The 2,813-nt window shown below is 33.8% G+C and overlaps 1 protein-coding gene across 1 annotated transcript in view; it reads right to left on the bottom strand.

Annotated features, from left to right (window-relative positions):
• The window catches only part of LOC110027672 (endoplasmic reticulum metallopeptidase 1), a 67,982-nt gene that overhangs the window by 15,790 nt on the left and 49,379 nt on the right, over positions 1 to 2,813 (bottom strand). The window contains 2 exon segments of the mRNA XM_020729186.1: positions 1,789 to 1,881; positions 1,883 to 1,954. Coding sequence (XP_020584845.1) covers positions 1,789 to 1,881; positions 1,883 to 1,954 — 165 coding nt within the window.

The raw sequence follows: 2,813 nt of genomic DNA, 5'->3' as shown, positions 1-2,813 counted from the left end.
GCCCCCCCCCCCCCCCCCCCTAGGCGCGTAACCTTGATATCGTGTGATTCCTTTTGATTGTTATCGCTCGAGTTCGCTCCAGACGCCTTCACTCAATCCCGCGGCAAGTGGCGACGAGTTTGCATGGAACTCCACAATCAAAGGTCATGAATCACCCCTCGATGTACGAGAAGTGCTCCATCATTGATTTGATTTGGCTCACATAATTTCTCGTCCAAAGCATCGACTTTCTCAATGGCCATTAGTACCAGGTATGGCTTTAATACCAATTTAATAAGAACAAGACAAGTTTCCATAGAGAGTAGGGCAAAATAAAATATCTTCCTCCACTGCACAAAACAACACAATCCCAAATACACAAGCAGTCGAACTACAATTCGAGGGGCAGAATATTCTCTCCCAAACCTTAAAACTAAGATTCAAGATAATAATCATATACCCTAATCCTATTAAGCCCTATTTATACCAAACAATAATAACTAACAAATGACTAAATTATCTTTAATCTTGCGCCAAAAATAGGATTTCAAATTATTTGGCGGGCTCGACATGGATTCAGTGGGACCACTCAGCTTGGTGTAGCACGAGGCGGAAGGTGCTGGTCTAATAGAAGATTTACATACATACCACAAAATTCATGTGTATTTACATGTCTAACACCTAAACTTTAATTTTTTAAAGTTAAATTGGTGGTATTTTTTATGTGATATGAAAGACTTCGGTGCTAAAAATGTAAAAAAAAATAAAATTTAGGTATTAGATAAGTAAATAATAAAGAATTGGGTGGTATGTATGTAAATGCCCCAAATAATTAAAGAAAAAAAACTGCAAGGGGAATTAAATCTAAAAAGCATTCTGCATTACAAAGAAAATGCTAAATACAAGTCATGGATAAGCGATGTGTAAAATTGTTGATGTTAATTTGATTAGTTGCCATTATTTAACTTCCATTAAATTAAGTCTTTGACTTTAAGAAACAATAAATGGTTTTTATTTACTTATTATTTTATTTATTTATTTATTTCTAAGGAACAATAAATGGCTTATTGCAAGCTTGTATGCAAATCAGCTTATTACTTTTTTCAACCAATATAGATTGTAATGAAAAATTACAATGAAGGCATGCAACTGACTTACATTCACAAAACTTCAACCATGCGCTCACATAAAACTAAAGTACCTCGGTACAAATTGTAAGAAAACTAGCATAAACAAAAACTAAATTAGCAAAAAAGTTTTGAAGGAAAAATGCTCACGAGATATCTAAGAATAAAACAACAGCAAAGGTGCAAGTGCACTGCTGAATAACTTCATTTCAAAGCATAACCCTAGAAGACTGAATAAAGTAGCAACCATTTCCACCAGTGATTTTGAAAGGCTCTAAGTTTGAAGTTAGATGCAATGTATTAAAACATGAACAAATAAAAAGAAAACAAACAAAAATAACATTTAAATTACATAATTTTTAAGGGGCATTTACATACATACCACACAATTTTTAGGTATTTACATATCAAACATCTACGCATTCATATTTAAATGAATATCACTCAAATCTTTAACCTCACATCAGAAATACCATCATGATCATCTTTTTAAAAGTGAAATATACGTTTTCATACACAGGTTTATGACACAAAGATATCATAAGTGAAAATTTGGGTGTTAAATATGTAAAAACATAAATTTTTTGTGGTAGGTATGTAAATGTCCCTGTTTTTAAATACGTTTTATGGAAGGTGAATAATAAATTCTCAACAATGAAGTGGAATCTAAAATGCTGCATACCAGAACATCAAAATAGATGGACTTGCTCTCTTCTTTTCTATCTGATTCTACTGTCATTTTGCCAACATCTGGAGACCTGGCAGCATGAAGCAGGAATCAGGAATGCTAGCATATTTTCCCCAAGATGCTGAAGAGATCCCGGCTTCAACAGCTTCAACTTATCATTCTGCATTTGTTTTGCATTTTCCAACCAAATATTAGACAAAAATAAAGGTAAATAACCATAAATTATTCCAACAATCCAGGATCAATTTAATCAATTGGTTCTTTTAGTTTAACAATCATTACTCTTCCTTCAATGATATCAGTTCAAAGCAATTGAAATTAGTACAATTTGTTTTAGAATGCAAATGTTTTCATAGTATATCTATGAAATTTACACGAAATATAAACCATGCTCAAACAAAATGATAAAATTGCTTCTTAGAAGCTTAAGTGCAAAACCAGTTGACAGCACTAAGACATTCCTCATTATTTCAAGAGTCAAAGCCTAGATAAAGTAAAAGATTTGAAGAATTATACAGAGTTTATCAGAATTGCATAATTTTCATGATTTGTTTCATTAAAATTAAGAATTCATAATTTGCAATTGTGGAATTACGCTCATTATTATTTCTTTAATTCTATTTAGTACTTGCTATATTTAGTCATAGTATAAAAAGGGTAATTCCTAAATTATAAGTATTTATGTTTATTCCATAATTATAGGAATTACTTAATTGTAGGAAGATTTCTTTCCTCTTTTTATCTCTTGTACTCACCTATTTATAGGTGAATTATCTATATATTCAGTGAGAAAAAAGATTATTCAAAATTCACATGGTATCAGAGTCTCTCCCGCTTGGCTCGATCACGACCCTTCTCTTCCACAATCGTCGTTACCGAGCGCTGCCCTAGTTTGCGCCTGCCCCGATCATCCGCATCCGAGCGCCGCTCCTCGACTGATCGTCCTTCTCCCGCGATCAGGATCTCCCGCGATCGTGCTTCTCCCGCGTCGCATCGGGCTTCTCCCGCGATCGTCCGCA

The sequence above is a fragment of the Phalaenopsis equestris genome, unplaced genomic scaffold, assembly GCF_001263595.1.
Source record: "Phalaenopsis equestris unplaced genomic scaffold, ASM126359v1 Scaffold000436, whole genome shotgun sequence".
In the NCBI taxonomy this organism is placed as follows: Eukaryota; Viridiplantae; Streptophyta; class Magnoliopsida; order Asparagales; family Orchidaceae; genus Phalaenopsis; species Phalaenopsis equestris.
Note: the sequence above shows the minus strand (reverse complement) of the source record. Positions and strands in the feature narration are given on the sequence as shown.